This window comes from Dermochelys coriacea, chromosome 17, assembly GCF_009764565.3.
Source record: "Dermochelys coriacea isolate rDerCor1 chromosome 17, rDerCor1.pri.v4, whole genome shotgun sequence".
In the NCBI taxonomy this organism is placed as follows: domain Eukaryota; kingdom Metazoa; phylum Chordata; order Testudines; family Dermochelyidae; genus Dermochelys; species Dermochelys coriacea.
Genome location: NC_050084.1, coordinates 9471628 through 9491234, shown reverse-complemented (window position 1 = coordinate 9491234; position 19607 = coordinate 9471628). Strand labels below are relative to the sequence as shown.

General features: G+C 39.5%; 1 protein-coding gene across 1 annotated transcript; it reads right to left on the bottom strand.

Moving 5' to 3' along the window:
* Positions 1-5598: 5598 nt before the first annotated feature.
* Positions 5599-18396, bottom strand: WSB1 (WD repeat and SOCS box containing 1). The gene is given in 10 exon segments (XM_038375761.2): positions 5599-6739; positions 7404-7511; positions 8481-8594; positions 9972-10144; positions 12368-12468; positions 12937-13068; positions 14097-14291; positions 14294-14364; positions 15493-15661; positions 18240-18396. Coding segments are annotated over 10 exon segments (1263 nt in total). The 5' UTR covers positions 18280-18396; the 3' UTR covers positions 5599-6579.
* Positions 18397-19607: the final 1211 nt, after the last annotated feature.

Sequence of the window (19607 nt, the reverse complement as noted above, 5' to 3'; positions counted from 1 at the left end):
AATACTGATAATAAACAAATACATTGTACTCTTATGGCGTCTTCCATCCAAGGATAGCAGATCCCTTTACCAACACTAACAATGTCCCTAGGAAGTAGGTAAATGGTATAATCCTACTCCATTTTACAGGGTAGTTAAAGCCGACTGGAATAGGAGAGGGAGCAATCACACCACCAGCCAAAGAGGAGGGGAAGCTGCGAAGGAGAACTGCTTACTCTAGCCAAGGTGTGGAGGGTGGGATCTCCCCTTGACTTTTAACAGAGAATGGTGCCCAGAGAGGGGCAGTGACTTGCTCAAGTCATCCAGCAGGTCAGAAGTGGTGCCAGGAATAGAACCCCAAACTCCCGGCTCTTTGTTTTGTGCTTCACCCTCCCACTTTATCCATCTTCAGTTCCGACTACTGACTGGGCTGGGATGGCTTGGCAGAAGATGGCTACTTTGTACAGAAAAATAGTAAATCAACTGTAACGGCTTTGTAAAGTCGCAGCAAACAGGGACCATCCCACAAAGGGAGCTGTCCTGAGGCATGTCTCCACCCCAGCATCAGCTTGTTAGAATGACCCAAGCTTGCTGACTCAGGTGGGCTTTTACTCTCCCATTACCCAGCAGCCCACAGATTCATAAGGGTCAATCTTCACGAGATGTTTCCAACTCGTAGTTAGTTAATAGAAAGGAGATCACAGTAGTAATGCCTCAAGCATACCTCAACTAACACTAGGGTTTTTGTGTGCTAGGTTCTATATATAAACATAGTAAAAGACAGTTTTGTCTTCAAAGAGCTTACCGTCTAAACAGACAAGTGGGAGGTGAAGTGATTTGCACACACGGCAGGTCAGTGACAGAGCCAGGAAGAGAATGCTGGGCTCCAACCACCTAGTTCAGTGCCTGGTCACTAAACCACACTTGCTTCCCCTATGTTGTGGTAAAGTTTGGTGTGACAAAGACAGGGATTGGAAGGAAATTTATCAGAAGGGGAAGGGGCAGACTGCTGTTTGCACTATCGCACCCATCGGGGAGTCTTCTAAAATCAGTGGCAGCGAATCTGGCCTGTGCTCTAGAGTAACCACCAGACCCATGTGTGGACTCTAGATCCTACACTGTCTGTGCCAAGCTGGTCAGAGGAAGACAACATGAGAACCGCTTTAAGCTGCTCCTGTTTATATAAAAATGAAAAGGCTTGAAATGCTTACTGCTGCTGCAGTTCTATGCATATCCCTAATCTGAGCCTCACTGCAGACTTCCTCAATTCTCCAGAGTCCTTATATTCCTAAAATGAAAGATTTGGCCCTAAAGGAGGCATTTGTACTTGGTCAAAAGAGATTGGTTTGGCTGCTTTGGAGCAAACACCAGCAGGTTTCACACCAGGCAGAACACTTTTACCTTTCTTCAGAGGGAAAAGGAAGACCACAAAACTTAGGCTCTCTCCTTGCTCTGGGGAAAGATTATGTACATCAACCCTGTGGGTTTTCAAGGAGACAGATATAAAAGCCAAGTATCAGAACCCAGAGTAGTTTCGTTACAGGCATAATTTATCTGGGTGGGAAGTGGCGTCCTCCTGCTGAATTTGTTGTTTGCCTCTTTAAGACAAGGGGGTTGATGTGTGCCTTTTAAATACATGATATGGACTCTGACAAACTAACTATACTCAGCTACAGTCAAGCCTCTTCAGTCCTTGCTGCTCTCAGGCTAGCGTAAACTGGTTTGAACTGCTTTTCAGTTACACAGCATCACTCCAAGAGAACAAAAATTTCAAGATCATAAATTTTTACAGTTTTTCCAAACTTGGCTCAAATTACAGACATTAAGGCAGCTTCCAAGCCTGTAAATGTTACTTCATGAAATACTACACCTCTAAGGCATGATTCGGATCTCCCTTAAACACTGTTGCAAATTAGAACCAACTCCATGTGGCTATGTGTAAAATTGGTGAAAGATCAGAATCAGGCAAAGGGCTACTATTCTGACCTGGTAGCACTTTGCACTGATGTAAACAACTGCATAAAGAGAATCAGGCACAAGGCTGAAGCAAGCTAGAGATAAAGCCCAAATCCTAAAAACGTACAGCGGTTACTTCACATATGTGACGTTCCATCTTTATTCCCTCTAGCTACAAAAGCATGAAAACATCAGACATCTTGGGACAACATAATATGCAAGACACAACATTCTGACTGACAGTGCGTGGCATTGTTAAATCAAAGCAGATGTCATTAGTGCACATCCCGAATTAATTGGTGATAGTGCCAGAATAATTGTGCTATATTTTCTCTAAAATAATGTAAAATAAAATGGTCCATGCTCCCTAAATAAGACACAAGACATCATCACTTTGATCTTTTATACTTTCAGTTACATGTGAAGTAATCCCAATTTTACAATATTTGGGCATGCTTTGTAAGCAGAATGAATTTCTCTCCCCCCCCATCTCAGTCTAATTAAACTAATTGCTTAATGAAACTGAATGGTGTGGCTAGTTGATCTCTTGCTGGAAGATAAATGCCAAGGCACTTGAACACAAGTCAAGGCTAAGCAAGCCATTTTCAAAGCAGGAAATTCATTTTGTTACCAAGTTAATTGCCCTTCCTATTACATTTATGCTTCCTATATCGAGTTATTTTTAAAAATACACAGAAGACAGGGCTACTGCCACTATAAGATCTCTAAATGGATTTAAATTAACATGACTAGGGGTTGCATCCCGGAAGGTAATGTTGTTTTAATCTTGGAGTCTATATATACATTCTGCTTTGTCACTATAGTTATTTAGGTAAATATAGTGCTAGTAAACACCACGGTTATAACTCTGGAGATTTGAGCTCTCTAGTCATTCACAGAACTAATACAGCATGAGCAGTGGCTGAGTAATGTCTAGTTCACCCTACAAAGGTTTGCTGAATTAACTATTCAATATACTTAAGCCTAGGATGACCAAACAACAAGTGTGAAAAATCGGGACAGGGAGTGGGGGATAATAAGAGCTGAAATACAGGGCCGGCTCTAGGTTTTTTGCCACCCCAAGCTCCGAGAGCAAAAAGCAAAAAAAAAAAAAAAAAAAAAAAAAGGATGGCTGGAATGCCACCCCTGGAATTGTGCCGCCCCAGGCACATACTTGCTTTGCTGGTGCCTAGAGGCGGTCCTGCCTATATAAGAAAAAGACCCAAAAATCAGGACTGTCTCTATAAAATTGGGACATCTGGTCACCCTAGTTAAGCCAATCAAGCCCTCATGATGTAGGTACTATCAGTATAAAAGTACAGTATAGCTTATGCTGGTTCCTCAACTTTTATTAGATTGGGACTTTTACCAGTACAGCTATGCTAACATATTGCTATATTGGCAAAATCTTATAGTGTAGACCTACCCTAAACTTGCCACTATAGCAACAACCATGAGATCAGGGAGCAAGTCTAGGAACAGGAGGTTCAGTCTCCTTGGGGGTGCTGGTTTGCTATCTTCCCTGGTGAGAACAGCAAGCAGGGAATCTGTGCCAAATGCCATGTATCTACTAACTGTTAGAAACTGGACAGAGATGAACAACTGAATTCACATAGACCATAGGAGCAGCTATCAGGTGATAACACTGTAGATTACAAAAGACCTAAGTCCCATCTTTCCTGGAGAAAGGCTCTGTACCTCAAATGTCTTCAACACCCCAGTCACCTGTCATTTGACTTTGGCACAGAGGTGATGCTATAGGCCCCCTACTTTGTATGTTTGCTTTAGATTAATTGAAATTGCTGTAAACAAAACAAAAAAATGCAGGTGAGTAGAGCAACAGATGCTCACTGTACTACTGTTCAGAAAGCTGCTGCTGTTTCATTAGTTGAGAGTAGACTTATTCGGTACAATTCAGTCCAGCTGACAGGTATTTTTACTCTCGTATGATTGACCAATTTTTTTTGGCACCATGATGTTATGGAATTGTGTACTGCTCCGTCGAACGAGCATAACTGTTTCCATCTGAACTAGTTACATCATTTAGTTGGTTTTAAAATGTATAACCTGGGTAGATCTTGACTGGCAATTTGACCATACTAGCACTTATAAGACCAAAAAAAAACCCCAAACCACCAACCCCAAACATTTCAACTACATTAAGATTAAATTTGAAGGGTTTTTTTTTGTTTTTTTTTTTTAAAAACTGTGGTACCTAAAAAAGACTCCTAGTAGCAACCGTGTTAGTCTGTATCCGCAAAAAGAAAAGGAGGTCTTGTGGCACCTTAGAAACTAACAAATTTATTTGAGCATAAGCTTTCGTGAGCTACAGCTCACTTCATCGGATGTTCTCTCTGACTTTGGAATTCAGAACATATATGGGATTGGAAGATTATGAGTACATAAAACGATAGGCTCAGATACCTTCTGAGTTAAGGCCTTTTCTAGTTGGATTTCTTCAAATCCTCTATACACGCGTTTTTGAGTGGCATGCAAAAGTATGAGACTTGAACTAGGACACAAGCTGAATAGGTCATCAGAGTGTGTGACAGCACAGTTCTCAGTAGCTGGCTGGTGATGTGCTGATAGGTTTGTAGTAGAAGTTATTTGACTAAGGCAGGGCTTCTCAACTTTTTTTTCTAGGTCCTCCCTTTGAAAGTATTTCAGACTGATGACCCCCCCATCCCCAAAAAAGTGACAGCAATTACCATACTTATTCATAAGAGCATACTCATGGTATTGCCACCCTTACTTCTGTGCTGCAGCGGCAGCATTCTGCCTTCAGAGCTGGGTGCCGGAGGACAGCAGCTACTGTACCTTTCCTCCACATGGCAATATTTTTTGTGATCTCATGACTCCCCTACAACAACCTTGTGCCCCCCGCCACCTCTTTTGGCTCAGGACCCTCGTTTGAAAAACACTGGATTAAAGTGATCAGGCCTAGAGCTTACCTTTAAAAAAAAAAAAAGCATATTCAACCAATTCCTTTGAAAATCCAGCAAGCTAGTAAAATTTACCTTTTCCTATACATTTGGACCATTTTCCTGTTTTCTACTAGTTGCCTCTATCACCCCATCCATGTAGGTAGATAGCTTACAATAGGTCAGTTCCCTGAATCACATTATAGAAGATACAGAGACTAGAAACTGCAAACACTTATATTCAGTACAGATGTCTTGTAATCAAACTTTTCTTCCTTAAATTGCCATCATTAGCTGGAAGTTAACACCCCAGTATAGTAATTGTGCAATAATTCTGCTACTCTGTCCATAAGTAACTTTAATCCTATCACTTACAGACCACTGTTACTAGTAGAGTTTATTCCAGCCCCCAAGCCACCCCTATACCAGTAAAAGCACTAGTATTACTGCATCTACACTAGGATCTTTTGTCAGCACAGCTATGCCAACAAAAGTATGGTGTACATATGTCCTAAGAGTATCTTTCGTACTTTTGGAAGGTCTTTTGAGAAACTTAAATACTTTCAGATATACTGACATGTGATTTAACACTACCAACCCTCCTTCATTATATGCACTGTACTATGCCCTTGAGGGTTTAGAGTATTATCACAATATAGTTTAACAGATTTCCACTAAAACTACTTAATTATTTTCATAACCAACACCTCCTTGCATACAAAAAAGGCACCAGACATCATGGTTTCAGAAAAGTGAGGTTTTTGTACAAGTCTTTAATAAAAAAAACAAAAAATATATAATCAGGCATTTTATGCAATGCATACATTCTTTATATCTGCTAGGAACAGATAAATAACAGAAGGCAGAAGCAAACATTTTGCTTATCTTTGGCAGTTAACCAATATCACCCCCTCAAGAGATATTATAGGGTCACAGAATAATACAAGTCTGTAAACTTCACATATTACAGACAACATATCAGGCAACATTACAGTAGTTAGATTTCAGAAATGTAAAGGATATTTTTCTTAATCACAACTCAGGGTTTAAATTTAACCTTTGTTGTCGCAAAAATTAAGGCCTGCTTTAGATGACAAACATGTTTGCTAATTGAAACTTATAGTTCCAGACTTATATTCTATCTAATCCATCCCTCACTCAACTTACTTCTCTTAAACACACATCAGCACTAATGAAAACTAAGCTGTATCTTCCCACAAAATGAACAATTTTGTATCTGTGGATCAGCATCCTGAACCCCAACTAATGTATGTACGTACAAAGCAGTTAAGCTTCTTTAAATTAATATCTGTAACTCAGTGTCCCAGAATAATAGCTATCCTTCTGCTTTACAGCACTGACGGCTCTACAGAAATATATACACGATATACACTGAATCAGAAAAGCAATGTAAAAGGTCCACTGATAACACATAGCTGCTTACACATCTACATATGTACATGTTTTCACAGTTAGATTTTAGAAAATTGTCTTGAGAACTTCAGAAATATTTCTACTGTATTTTTCTATAAACATTAAAAACTCCATTGTCAAATTGCAGGACAATTTTTTTAGATGTACCAAATTTAAATAGATCTTGAAAACTTGTAGAGTTTGAAGCTTCAAGGTTGTAAAAATGTACCAGTAATTTTACCAGTTTCAGCAGACTGGTCACATGCTAGGGATTTTGGGGTTTTTGGATTCTTTTTTTTTTTTTTTTTTTTTAAGTCAGGTAGGAAAGAAACTCCACCACTTTTGAAGGGACAGGCAGGTTCTTGACTTGGCTAGTAGGCATCACTCTTCTAACCGCCATGCGACACAAGTGTTGAAGACTGGACACATGTTTTGGAGTTGTCCAGAAGTACACGCTTCCATCATGCGTTCTGCACACAAACACATAAAAGTCAATTATTCCACAGAATTACTTTCAGAATTGCACACCCTTATACTTCGATAGTTGGGAGAAGGCCAGAGAAATCCTCTCCTCTAAACTACTTGTTCTCTAACTCTAGATGTTAGATAGCATAGTTGAGATTGCATGCTCTGCTCCTAGGATTTTGGGCTGGGGCTGAAAAGCACTCAGCAGATCTCACTCAGGTCTCTCTCAAGCTATGGTGGCAGCAGACACTGAGCTGCTCAGACTATATATAGCAGTGCACCATGCTAGGGAATTCAAGGGGTCTGTGCAGGGCTGCCTGGTGTAGTACCTGCACAAGGAGAATTCTACCCTGGATGGCTAAAGGGCTTTTACAGCACTTGCACTGTGCTGTTGTAGTGTATATGAGTCAGGCCCATGTTTGTGGTTTGCTTGATCATTCCCTAAATAACTAAAGAGAAATAAAGTGAGACTATGCTTGTTAAACTCTTGGTGGTGCTGAACTCAAGGCTTGCTTGTCTAAGCTTTGATCCCTCTTTCAAACAATCAAAAGCAACAAAATGGCATTTAGAAATGAGGAAGCTAGAATTGTTAGTTAACATTTTCAAAGTCCTTTGAGGATGAATACTGCTGCATAAGCATTAAGTATGATTTATTAGCTGTATACTTGCCCAGCAGCTAGAACACTGCCATCAGTAGAAAAGGCACAGCAAAGCCCATTGTTCAAAGGTGCAACTTGTACAGGATAATCTTCATCAATACTCCAGAACCTCACCATTCTGGAAGGAAAAAAAAGGTCAGCTGTTAAAGGTAGAGTAACCAATTTCTTTAATGCACTACTATAATTTATGAAGTGTTAACCTCAGAAAGAAAAATATATTATGTATTTATAATGTACCATCTTCACCTGCAGTCATCTAGTCCAGTGGTTTTCAACCTTTCATTTGCAGACCTCTAGAAAATTTCAAATGGAGGCGCCGACTCCTTTGGAAATCTTGAACAGTCTGCAGATCCCCAGGGGTCCACGGACCACAGGTTGAAAACCACTGATAGAGTCAAATATAACTTTATATTTGTGCATCACACAGATACCAATTCTAAAGAAATATAAAGTAAGTGACTATCGTTTGAAGAGTTTGTAATAGACACTACAGACTTAGTAACAGCATGCAAAAAAAATTAAGTTACTGCAGCCAAATGATCTGAAAGTGTAGACTGAGTCTCAAAACTTTAGCAGTTATTTCTGCTAGGAGTTCTCAGTATTCATTTTAGCAAGCTACTGAGACAAGGTAAAGTGTTTCCTTGTCTTAGACAGGATGCCTTTCCTATCTTCAAAATCTTCTATTTTAAAAATTGACTGTCAGTCATTAACAAAACCATACACAAGTACAAAAGTAAAACAGGATGAACCAAGTAATCATATGGTTCATTTTTTCTTGAAAAAAGTCATTCAACCAGACACAGAAGCACGCTATTTCAATGATTTATTGAAATCAAGCCAAATAAGGGCCTTTATTTTTCCACCCTTTGTATATTATAATGCTATTTAAGTCATCTACCCTGTACACCATCTCTTGTTTTTTTATATGGCTATGGGAGAGAGTTTTACAACAGACCACCATTCAGACAGCAAGGCATGGTACAAGCAGTCAGTCAGTTCTCAGTTTAAAAAGTAAGTTGTGCGTAGTACAAGAAATTTTTAATTACTGGGAAGAAGCAAGGACTGACAACTCTTTCCTCATACTTACTTATCATCAGCAAGGCTTGCAATATGCAGTCCATCATAACTAAAAGACACAGATCTCACCCATCTGTCATTCGCTCCCCCAGCAAATATTGGAGTCGGAGCAGGAAACAGATGCCTGTAGACAGACAGACAGGCTCAGTTAACAGCATAACCACTGAAAACTATGTAGGCGTTTCTGTTAGCCATGATCCGTGATAGACCTCAAGAGAATTTTTTTTTTTTTACATTAGTGTCTGAAGTATGAATTAAGGGATACTGCTGCAGAGCTCTACAAAAGGCACCACAGTATTAGTTATATACTGAAGACACTTCCACTAGTAGATTTAAAGCACCAAAGTCTTGAATTACACATTTTCAATTACAGAGAAAGTACTCTCCAGAAACTGAGTTTCGAGCTAATTGTTCATCTCAAAAATAATCTTTTACATTTTAAAACGGGGGAATTTAATAACTTCGAGATAGAGCAGTTTTCTCCCAGGGAATAAAATCTTACTGTTTGGTGCCAATATGGTACTTCTCTACCTTCTACTGTCCAAAGCTGAGTTTTTCTCATTTACTAGTCGCAAACCAAATAAGAATCATGGAACTGGAGGGATCTCAAGAGGTCATCTAGTCCAGCCCCTGCATTCTCTTTTCAATTACTGTGCAATTAACGGGCATACCTTAGATTTTTATAAGATCTTGAACCATTTTAGCAATTCTGTTAGTAAATATTAACCGGTTATGATTTGTGTACGTTAAACTCATAATTCTTTGTATATTGAATACTCCCAGAATCCGTGTTGTATTAGCCAAAGTGTGTCTGGATTCTAAGGCCTCAGTGTCTGTTTTTAAACTGAACTGAGTGTATGACCAATGCTCAGCAACTTAATCAAGTAGTGGACTATCTAATTATTCCCTGCTCCTCTCAGTTGGTAAGAGTCCAGGGTCCAGAAAGGGACCCTTCTCAACTAATGAAGGATGTCTACAGAAGTACATTATAATAAACAAGACAGGGTATTGATAAGGGGTGCTTATGATCCAATTACATTCTGTGATGATAAAGGTATTTCTTATTGCAGATGTTTTCTGTGATGAATAACCCATTGAAAGATATTTTTAACTTATTAGGAACTGCTGGTTGCCACAGCTGTCAGTAATAACGACCTGATTTGAAATCTGTCTCTCACATCCTATAACTAACTTCCCCAAAACTCTTCACTTCTAGATGTGAATTGAAATATGCTGTCACCACTTCTCCGGTTACAGAGAGCTGGAACATATGTTCCCTTCCGGTAAAGTGCTATATTAAAGTATTGCCTGATTGTCTTATTTAAATAAATAAAACTGTAACCAAGTTAGTTATTTGATATCGTATCTTATTAAATCCAAACATGCAACAATTCCATAACTTTGTCACCCCTTGCATTTTCATTAGGTATAAACTGTGGTCAGATCCTTTTGTAAATTCCAGGAGGGAACTAAAAATTAACACATTTAAATACTCGCTTACCCAAATTCCATTAGAATAACTCCAATATGGGGATCCCAGACATAAACTCGAGTATCATAAGATGCAGTAGCCAGTAAAGCTCCATCAGGGGAAAACTCACAAGCTACAACATCATTGTGATGTCCTTCTAGTTTACGAATCATGGAGTACTTATCCATATCCCAAAGAAAAACCTGAAATTAGAAAAGCTAATGTTATAGCTTTTGCTCAGTTACCAGTGCAGCATTTACATTTCTTAACTGTCTGCTAGTTTTACTGAGGATTATATTAAATCAAGCATTATAAATTACTACCATTAAGAAATATGCTCGTGTCATACTCTGATTAAAATCAGTTTTTAAAAATATTAAAGCAGACATGCAAATTATAACTTAAGTTTGTTAAATGTATTTAAAAATAAGCCAAAATATAAGAAAGGCAATGCAATTTAACCATGTAGTTTTACTGAAATCCATGTTACGAAACTATTTTATTAAAATACACAGAAATAAATAGGGTTAAGCACTACAGTCCCCTCTTTTCAGTAACTACCAAAATTTAAGAAATATACAGACAGAAAAAGTAAGGTTAACATATTGTTACTCCAGTGGCATCCCCTTTGAGTTTAAGATCATGTTTACAATACGCTTGGATCACCAACGTCAGCCTAGGAAGAGAAACAGATACTGCAAGCAAAGAGAATTTTCACAGCCAAAAGAAATGTCTTTGGCAACATAACAAGGAAGTCTAACCACATTATTAAAAAAAGTTTATGCATCTTAAGTTTAATTATATCAACAAATAAACATTTGAGTACTATGATTTACCCAGCTTACTGTAAATCTTACTACAGAAATTGAATACAATACTAATTTGGGGGGATTTTACATGCAGTTCTACATCATATAAAACTGCACTGAAAACTGTGCAGAATATCTTAATATGAAGGATCTATTATGTTTTAATGTAATGTTACAGAAAATAGGCTAACAATTTATGGGTACAGAACTATATATTAAATCTGTCCCTGTAAGTGCTCTTTAGGTCTCCTCCCCCCAGTACAATTTTACTTGCAGATTAAATACTAACAATGTCTCAGACAGATAAAATGCAAACAACTTAAGTTTAACCAAAGAAAATAGTATTAGTGCCTCACACACTTTACTAAAATGAAACCATTTTTAAGTCAGTTAGTTAGAAGTATCATGTTGACCAGTTTCACTAGTAAGACCCCAACATTCCATAAAACTGGAAAATAAAATTTAAGTTTTAGGAGTCAATGGGTTTCACTGCTGTGAAAATTAAAAAATAAAAAGAAAGAAAGAAAAAAAGCAGAAAGTGGACATCAACCAGCACCTGCGTACGTACAGTACACCTTACAGTCGAATGCAAGGTTACTTCGTCCTATGGTAAAGTTCGCCCCCAGCCTGGTAGCCAGAGATGCCACTCTTTCTGCCCAGCTAACACCATTGTGCGCCTGTGTGAGTGGTGCCAGCTTAATCTCAATCACACCAATATTGCTGCCACCACCTGTGACAGGGAAAGCAAGAAGCTTATGGAAAACACACAGCCTAAAAATATCAATGAATACATCCACATCTGTTCTATTTTAAAGGAACAAACTGTTCTCTATCAAATCTGAACTGTTAATTTACCAGACTTTTTTTTTTTTACATATAAAATGCATTCTAACAATTATCCTAGCTACTAGTCTTCAATGTTCACATTAATTATGGTTTTGCTAATCAATTAACTTTAGTACTATTAATAGAAACTATATACTAGTCTTTTCCCTTTCCTCTATTTTATACTAATAGTTTTTCAGTGCCAAGAAGAGCAGTTTATTGTAAAACGTGCTTTACCTGCACTGCTTTCAGTTCTCTAGCAGGACATTAGAATACAGATGGAAACAGAACCAATGCTGTTCTTCATTCTAGATGTTTTAACATATGAGTGCTAGTTGTATTTGAGAATATGTAGAAACATTTTTGTTCAGCAGAAGAGACCATGACCAGCTCAGACTTTGAAAAGTCCTTTTAATTGAGCAGGAAATAGAAAGGATAAAATCAACAGCAAGATAATTTGATGAAAACGTTAGCCTAAATCTTCCATTCTTAACACTACACATTTTACTTTCCTTGGTTTTTATTTTATGAACAGATGCAGATGTGCAAGCTACTTCAAAGGATGCTTAAAGTTTCTTCAACTAAAAGCAGTGCAAGTTCTCAGTTCATAAATCAGTATATGAAGGCATCTTAGGTAGTTTACTTCAATTTCTTTCATGCAACTTCTTGCATCATCATAAAAACATTACAAGTTCATGACACCGAGCACAAGCTTTATTTGTTACTTAGATTTAAAGTGATTATATGCACAATTCAAGAATAAACTTAGGAACAAGAAACTCTGACACATACTGCTTTACTGGCTCCAACGGAACACAGAATGGAAGAGTCTGGAGAAAAAGCACAGCCATACACCCAATTCTGGTGCCCTCTTAATACCTTCATCATATTTCCTGCAAAGGAAAAAAAACGGCAAAACTAGGAATATTAGTTCCAGATTAGTAACCCGCAGGAATAGTCCAAATCCAGTTTTATTTAACATTTTATGCAAGAGATTTTTTGAAAGACACTGTACTGTTGTTCTAAACTACTTTTTTGTTTTAAAGAGACTCTGGCTGTATAAAAGTTACCTCAGAACTCTGTACCTTGACCAGCAGGGTCAGCACACATACCACTGTAAATGGCTGCTGAACCTCAAATACATGCTCCTTGCCGAGGGGTAAATATAGTCTGCACTATATGGGATGAAGATTAAATGATTACTAGAAGGGGGCTGAGGTCAATAAAGATTTAAAAATCCAAAATATACATTGATATTACTGCTGACAACTGCAGAAAGATTGCTCTATGCTCTCCCAACAGGTGACTTTTCCAAAAAAAAAAAAAAAAAAAAAAACCCACCAAATAAAACAAAACTGTACCATCATCTTTCAGGTCCCACACTCTCAGCGTTTTGTCTCTTGATGCAGATACTAATATCAGGCTGCCATCTGGGGCAAAAGTTAAATCTCTGACCACTTCAGTATGGTCCATCAGGTTAAGGAGGAGTTTTCCTGTTGCACAATTAAGAGAAAGCACATAGTAGTTCTTTTACTCAAATTAAATGCCCACAAACAAAGCTTAAAGATAAAATTCCTTCCTCCTTGTCTACTTTTGGAGACTGGCTAGAGCACAGACATATCTAAAACATGTGAAGAAATTAATCTTGTATACATACTTCATAGTGATAAACTGCATTTAATCTTTCAACTCTGACTAGGTGGAAAAGCTAAACTTCTGATCTATACACTAACAAAATTAGATGTCTAAGTGAATTACCTTTTAACTTGAGATGAATGCATGGTTTTCTTCTTAACTTCAAATAGGAAGTTTTTCAATAGCAACTTCCCTAATATTCATTAAGTAATTTCATTGCTAAGTGACCAGGAGTTAGTTGCAGCCCAATATAATGGTAATTACAAGTTAGATTGCAGGATCCCCTTCTCCCTTGCAGCTTCAAAGATCACAGACCATTAGCCTATCTTAACCAGATTAGTATTGCTTATAAAAAAAGTGGGGGAAAACAAATATTTCTAAAAAACCTTCCCCATAACCAAAGTGCTAAAGGAAACTCTTCCCTACCTGGAATGCTGTGTTTTGCTTTAAAAAAAAAAATTCAAGTGCCTCAAGTCAAGCACTTACTTACACACTTTTACGGACCGAGGCCTAAATTAGTATTTCTTTCCCTATGCCACACTGTTCTCTACCACATCCAAATGACACTTCTAAAGCGCATTTCAGGTGAGATTTCACAAAGCAACAAGACAGTGGTGGTTTGGTAGGTAACCTGCCATCTTAGCCTGGAGACGCTGAAGCGCAAACTAAACCATTTCTCTTTTCAACAGCATTTCTTTAGTACAATTGTAGTTGCAATGGTCCCTTCTATTTTTAGGCCTAAATTAGTTCACTTTAACTGCACTTTTCAAATTAGCATTCATAAACCAATATATTTAGAATCTAGTTATTCTAGTTTATGATAGAGCTACAATGCTGCATTTTTAAATGACAATGGCAAGACATACATTTGAACAAGTTCCTGTACCTGTGTATACATCCCATATTTTGATGCGCCCGTTGTTCAAGCCAGTTGCAAGCAGAAGCTGATCTTGCCCAAATTTGAACCGATGCCATTCTATATTCACACAGCGACTCTGTTTTTCAGGCACTGAAGACCCAAAAGCAAGACTCCAGACTATATCACCACAGTCTATTATATGCTCGCAAGGCTTATTTTTTGACCACTATCACTGTTCTGTCTTGACAGTCTTGCATTGACTGAATTTGCAACATTCTTTGTGCCATGCAACAAGCTGTAAAACAAGTCAGCATTTTAGAAAGAATAAGCTTTACTCTATAAACATAATTAACTCAGTATTTTATTTCACTAAATCTATGGACAGTCATAATGCACATATCGCCACTGTATCTAAAATTAATACCTTCACTTAAGATTTTAAATTGACTGTCCCTTGTTCCTCAGTTGTGAAGAAGGTTTTCAGATATGGCAAACTCCTCTCATTATAGCAATAAATTTTAGTTGCCTAATTCTGCCTCCGTATGGAGCAGATAGCTTCTTTAACCCTTCATGAAAGACAACATTTTAAATACTATACTTAAACTGAAGATTTTAGTGAGAATCTGAATTTATATTACAGTTAAGTATTTGAATCATTTTTTATATAAAAGATTGGGGCAGGAAGGGATCCTTTCTGTTCTGCTACTACTCACCAATACGCCATTCAAAACACATTTAATTAGAAAAATCATAGTAAGAGATAAGCCTGCACACCAGACTTAATAAACTGAGCACAAGTGCAGAGAAAATGTATTTGCTATACAGGGAAATGCAGCTGTCAATTACAAAGATGTAATTTACCAACTTCCAGATGGACTTAAAAGTGACCTGCAAATGAAACAAAAATGTGCTGTTTTTTTGGGCTGAAAAAAAATGTGCTGAAAAAATGCTGACAATATTCTACTTGTTTTTTAAGCTTAGAGATGTCAAGAATATAAGGTCATGTTTCCTGATGTTGTTGGAGAAGCAAAGAACTGGAGTGGGAGTTCTCAGTCCTCAACTGAAGAGGTAGGCTATCTGAATCTTTTAAAAGAGCTTCTCTCTGAATGTTTCAGGAAGCTGATCTAGTGTTAAAAAGTACAAGTTTAAAACTCACTTCCCTCTCTCATTGCACAAGTCTGTCTTTCACTTGTGGTATCACTAGTTCTCCCTTTGTCCATAGACTCCTCCCACTTATGTAAGAATCAAGACAATTTATAGATTAAAAACCCAAATAACCCAATCTCTCATTTATACATCTTAAAGAAGCAAAAACAGCACACCATCATGTTTATTTATTTGCAGGTCACCTCATATTTCTTTTACAAAATGAAGAAATAGGAGAAAGTGAATTTGATATCAACAGCACAATTTTTAATCTTACAAGTTATTAAAGCATTTAGTCCAGGGAACAAGCTTTACTATGCGATGTCCTTGTGACCATGCAAAGTAAGATCCATCAGGTGCAAAGGCAACAGTCCAGTTTTCACGTCCACACTTCTTATCAAAAGGAGATGTTGGGGCCAAGAGTTCTCCTATATGACGTGATCTTGCTAAAAAAAACAAAAAGGAAATCCCATTTAAAATGTGAACAAGAGATTCAGCATATTTTAAATTTATTACCAACAATGTAGAGATTTCTGCTGATATTTTGGCTTAAAATCAGACACAAGTTAAAACTAATTTTTCGCTAGAAAATGGCTGTGTCACAATAAATTCATTTAAAGTCTTCCTTAGTAGTGACTGCAAAACTTCAGGTCATTAAACAGCAGAAATGTACTTAATAACCAACAGGAAAAACCACATCTCAAGCTAATATGAACCCAGCTGAAATCTCATTTATGAGTCTGTTGAAACTATTATTTAAACTACTCTAACCTCCAGCATACAGATAGCACCAAAACTTGCCTCTCTGCAATTCAAGAAAATATTTTCAGTAGAACTGAATAGAAAATGTACTTGAAATTTTTAATTTAACATTAAGTGTGTGCAAGTCAGTTACATTAGTCTCATCAGCCCACATAAACAAACCACCACCACTGATGTATTGTCAGGCAAACAGAGAGAGATTTTTATACCAAATACTCACTAGAAATGAGTGGAAAATAACAGAAGAACCTAGCATCAGGCAATCAGATTAATAAATATTTTATTCTTATTTACTCGACTCGAACAAAGAATATCTTCTCGCTCCAATTTAAGTGGAGGGGCAGTTTTATTGTCTCATTACACCAGCCAGATTTAAGAGGACAAAATGATGCTTATCAAGTCCATTTTTACAAATGCAAATTTAAAAGGAAGGGGTAGAAAAATATCACCATGGTTGTTATGAAATTTTAAAAATGTTTATTAAACATGCAAGTATTTGTTATGGATTTTTTCCTACTTCAATATCAATTGCTGCTCCAGCTTGTGCCTCCCTAATATGAATGGAAGGAATTGTGCAACAGCCCTGCCCTTCATGAAGGGATAACCGCCCCAGGCTGGTTTCTCACATGCTGTCTGTATTCATACAGGAAGGAGAGGTTTTCTGTGAGTACATGAGAAACCCACACATGCAATGGCAGCTATTGACTGTTCCCAAAAAAGAAATCAACATTGGTAACAGTGCAAATATGTATTATTTATTTATTTTGTGGCTTTAAAAGGAACTATTTTAAAAAATCACCAGTAGAAAGTGTCCAAAATAGTTAAACAAAGTATCTCATATATTATCTTTTTTTTTTTCATTAGAAATCCCTTGCTATCCTTATCTGCAGGTTTTGTTGGAATTTTTTTTGGTATTACCAAAAATAAAGCTTCACATAAAAGTGCACTATTATATATACAAGGCAATTTTTTTTTTAACCAAGTGACTGAAATACATAGCTTAACAAAAGAACCTTGTTGATAGTCAAACAATCCATTTTTTACTTAATACGTTGACTGAAATCTATATTTCTATGATTTCACACAACTACCAGCCACCTCTTATTTCAAAACTGAAAAGGCAAGGACCAAAGACTTTGCTGCATCAAGTTAAATGGAGGAGTTGACATGCACAGTCTGAAAAACTCCTCTATAGCTACGTGTCCTTCCCCCGCCATGGAATATATACTGTATCTCTCTCCCCTCCACCCTAAGGCATCTCAAGATGCTCCATAATGTGGTCAAAACCTTTGCTGGATCATCCCAAAACAGCGACCACATTATAGATTCTAGGATACTGATAGTTTTTATTTTTGCAACCATATAGCTGGAAGCCTATAGTACCTTCACACTTATTAATAGTCAACACTGCCTGGGTTCCTCCTTGGTATCCACACCCCGCTCTCACCATCCACTCTCAAACTCCTGGCAAGGCCCCTCTCACCACCAACAACATTTCACCCCACTGGGATCCAGGATGCTTGTATTGCCCCCCAGTCTCTCCAGAGATTCCCCCCTCACTAAAACAACGAGGAGTCTTTGTGGCACCTTAGAGACTCCCACATTTATTTGGGCATAAGCTTCGTGGCTAAAACCCACTTCATCAGATGTGGGTTTTAGCCCACGAAAGCTTATGCCCAAATAAATGTGGGAGTCTCTAAGGTGCCAGAAGACTCCTCGTTGTTTTTGCTGCTACAGACTACATGGCCCCCACACTCCCCCCAGGGCCCCCCCCTTCAGGCCCCCACCTCCCCCCCAACCCCCAGGCCCCCCCTTCAGGCCCCCACACTCCCCCCAACCCCCCCCTTCAGGCCCCCACACTCCACCCCCCAACCCCCCCCCTTCAGGCCCCCAGGCCCCCCCCTTCAGGCCCCCACACTCCCCCCCAACCCCCAGGCCCCCCCTTCCCCACACTCCCCCCCCAACCCCCAGGCCCCCCCTTCCCCACACTCCCCCCCCAACCCCCAGGCCCCCACACTCCCCCCCTTCAGGCCCCCCCCCTTCCCCACACTCCCCCCAACCCCCAGGGCGCATCTCCCCCCCATCCCACCTGTGGCCACACGCTACTCAACCCAACCCCCCAGCCCACCTCCCCAGGACCCCCTCATACCCACTTTCTCCCACCCCACAGGGCCCCCATACCCACCTCCCCGTCTGTACCTCCCCCACCCCATTCCCGCCCCGACCCCGCAGACGCTGCCCTCCCCCCACCCCGGCTCTCACCGATGAGCTTCTCGTTGACACTCGGGGGAAAGCTGGCCATCTACGGAGCCGCCCTTCGGACCGGCTCTGACACAGATCGGGGCGCTACGGGACTGACCGACCACCAACGACCACCGCCGCGCTAGGCAGGACCGACACTGAGACAAAATGGCCGCCGCGCCCGGGGATGTGGTGTAGGGGCGGGGCCAGGGTCGGTAGGCCACGCCCCCCACCCAGGGGGCGGAGCTACGAGCGCCATGGCGCACCCCCCGCAATCCCCGCCTCGCCGCTGTGAGGCAGCTCCCCCGCGGGCAGTACGGGGCGGCCTCGGCCCTGGGAGAAACCATTTAACCATTCCACGGGGGGAGCGGCGTCCTGTATAGGAGTACAGGGCAGAACCCCAGCTTGGGCAGAACCAGGGGGATGGAGTTGGGGGCAGGATGAGGAGCAAGGTTTGTGCTAGAATCTGGGGTAAGACCAGGGCTTGGACCAGAGCCAAGGGGTAGGACCAGGGCCAGAACTAGGCACAGAACCAAAGTTTGGACAAGCTGACAAGAAAATAAGGCCTGGCTAGGGCAGGAACCATGACCAGACTGTAAACCTTCCAGGACAGGGATTGTGTTTTCATAGGGTTATGTACAGCACCTGATACAAGGGGGAACTGATCCTTACTGGGGCTGCTTGTAATGCAAATATAAAATAATAGTTCATGATAGGACGGGTGTTAGGAACATTTGAACGAGGAACAATCCAATAAAATCTGAGAAATGCGGTCTTGCAAGCCATCTTGTTTAAATGGCCCCAAACTAGTCTCTGAAGTTGGGCTTGTGTTTTGCACCTGTAAATTTTTTTCCCATGCAAGCAGCCTTCTTTGCCTGCAAGTCGGGGAAGTTAGACAAGCAGTCCCTGGAGGAATAAATTTCAAAGGCTAAATTTTCACAACAGCTTCTGGAAGTGAATATTGTTTTCCTCGTTTAAATGGACATTGGGAAGAGATCCCACTTAGGGACAAAAGCCCAAGGTAGGCTAAACAGCCAGAGGCCCGCTCTCAAGGTGCATTCTGCCAATGAGAACTTTTTCCCCCTGATGGTGAAATACTATTTTGTGTTTCATTGGTGGAGTGAGATGTGCTTTTTATCCTATTGGAGAATCAAAGGGGTAGAGTTTCTATGGAACCAGACAAAACTAGAATCATCTCTTGCTTTTCAATTAAACTCAGCCAAATTAGTCTTTCATTTATAAGTTCAGTTGTTTCCTTTCTTCACTCTTTTTTCTCCCTTGCTGTCCTTTCTTATACGTTCCCTTTCTATACCTCTTTCTTTCTATACCTCTTTCTGTCTGGCTAACTTTTTGTCAGTTTTGCTGTCCCTCCTTTCTCTGGTTTGCTTG